This window comes from Pinus tabuliformis, chromosome 1_2 (genome assembly GCF_031772625.1).
Source record: "Pinus tabuliformis cultivar Carrire ecotype Pingquan chromosome 1_2, CPIR1, whole genome shotgun sequence".
NCBI classification, from domain to species: Eukaryota; Viridiplantae; Streptophyta; class Pinopsida; order Pinales; family Pinaceae; genus Pinus; species Pinus tabuliformis.
This window is the reverse complement of record NC_142298.1, coordinates 1,267,146,988-1,267,149,392: the sequence shown is the minus strand read 5'-3', so window position 1 is coordinate 1,267,149,392 and position 2,405 is coordinate 1,267,146,988. Positions and strand designations below refer to the sequence as shown.

At 37.3% G+C, this 2,405-nt stretch overlaps 1 protein-coding gene across 1 annotated transcript; it reads right to left on the bottom strand.

The window, feature by feature from the left end:
- Nucleotides 1-1,034: 1,034 nt before the first annotated feature.
- Nucleotides 1,035-2,102, bottom strand: LOC149210836 (F-box protein At3g26010-like). The gene has a single exon (XM_089399119.1). The coding sequence runs from the start codon at nucleotides 2,100-2,102 to the stop codon at nucleotides 1,035-1,037; it is 1,068 nt and encodes a 355-aa protein (XP_089255245.1).
- Nucleotides 2,103-2,405: the final 303 nt, after the last annotated feature.

Here is a 2,405-nt window from a genome sequence, read left to right as displayed (position 1 = left end):
TCATAGTGAGTTTGGACTGTTCATTAAGTGGAGATCTGACGGTAGAAGTTATATTTAATTTAGAAGGCAACACCTCGCTATATATGAGCGAATTGCATTGCCTTTAAGTAGATCTGCGTTTTGAGGAAGAAAAAGGGAGTAGATCTGTATTTTGAGGAAGAAAAAGAGAGGAGATTGAGCGAGAAAAGAGGAAATTACAACAGAATAGTTGTTTATTTGTGAACCACATATATCTATATCTCTTTTGTTTTATGTATTTTCTGTGTTTATATTTTGCAATATATTTTATATGATTCATGGTTTTCTAATATATAATTTTCAAATAAAAATAAAGAAACAACCAATACCATTCATTCATTTTTGATATGCCATTTTTAATAACCCATAATTTTGCAGTAGTAAAGAGGAATATTTTGCAATATATTTTATATGATTCATGGTTCTCTAATATATAATTTTCAAATAAAAATAAAGAAACAACCAGTACCATTCATTCATTTCTGATATGCCATTTTTAATAACCCATAATTTTGCAGTAGTAAAGAGGAATATTTACGAAAATATATTCATAAAACAAACGCTTCTATTTCATTTCTGATATGCCATTTTTAATAACCCATAATTTTGCAGTAGTAAAGAGGAATATTTACGAAAATATATTCATAGAACAAACTCATTTTTTTTTCCACTTCTGGTTTACGAATACCCGAGTCAATGTTTTTTTAATACCCGAGTAGGGTTGTGGAAGCAGCTGCTACATCCAGGGTTGTTTAACACTAAGTGGACACACCCCGGAAGGCATCATGACCTAACCTCAAAAACTGGACACACCCCCGAAAACATGACCTAACCTCGGGATTCGACCCTGTGACCTCCCATTGAAGGGGCACTTGATTTGACCGATTGAACTAACTCTTGGACTAACAAATACTTCTATTAAATCCGTACTAATAAGAAATCTACAAACAGAAATAAAAAATAACCGTCCAAACATTCCTCAATAATGGAATGGATCATCATTACACGGATCATGATTAAGACCACCATAAGTTGTTAGATTCGAAAGATGGCTTTTCTATAGAACACGGTCGTTGAGAGGTGCGAAGCCCTGGCAATTTGATTCCCCCGCTTATAAATTTCCCCTTCCAGTTATATATCCATATATTCATTTCCCAATCTAGATCCATTACCAAGATCAACCCGCTGCTGTTGACTGTTACACGATAGAAAGGTGCACTACACCTGGGTATTTCCAAATGGCATGTTTGTAGAACACACCATACTTGCGCTTCGTTCAACTTCCACATGCGAACAGAGCCAAACTCCTTCTGCTCCAATACCATCACTTGCCCATAGTATTCACATAAACTTTCACTGCTAATTATTCCACATCCCTGCGGCAACGGGATTGTTGTCCAAACTCCGTTAGCAATATTGAATGCTGCCAGGAAATTCCTGGAATTGGAATTGGTAGAGAAACACCTCCAGTAAAACTTGCCTGTACAATAAAGACCCTTTCCGATAGGGTCAATAGTATTGGGGACCGTCATGGAAACTTCAGTCCACGCACTCGACTCTGAATCATAAATACACATCTCAATTTCTCTGGTGTTTGGTTGTCCCCTAACAGAATAATCACGACCTAGCAGAAGAGTGCAACGCCCTGCGGAAGAATCGAAGGCTAATCCGCTGAAAAAATAAGCTGATACAGGAGGCGGCGGCAAATGTCTCCAGTTGCTGGTACCAGGAATGCCTATGGAGAAGGCGGAACTATCCCCTTTTCTACGAATACACATGATGCTTTTACAAGTACCCACAACGATGTGATGGGGCAAAGGAAGTTTGTAGATCTCCGAACCGCGTCCTTCTATAACCCAATATTCCACGTCATCTTTCACGTCCCAATGGATCTGAATCAGAAACCCCACGGTGGAATGCAATGACCAATTTGGAACATTTACTTGGAGAGCATCACGGGAAGACAGCAGATAATTCCATTTTTTACAAACAGCCCTCATTTTGCCGAGAACTCTCATGGGTAGCCTCGCTAAAATCATATACACCAACTCTTCGTTGAGCCTTTGCCAGATTTCTGGTTCCATTACTACAATACTTATTTTTCACCCAAAATTATTTTTCACTACATAATCACTCTTTTTAAAAACCTTTGAGATATTTCTTCTCACTGTTTTAAGTTGTAGTCTGCTATCTTTCTGCACTACAGATACAGAGTTAAGATGGATCTAGACTGATTTAATTCTCTCTTTAAATAAGTTCTATTCCACATGAATACTATGGGTAATACCGTGGGTTTCTATAAACATGGAGCATAAAACCCACCAATAACTTTACCAAGTCAAATTTACTTTAACTTCACCAAGTCAAATTTACTTTACAAACTCAAC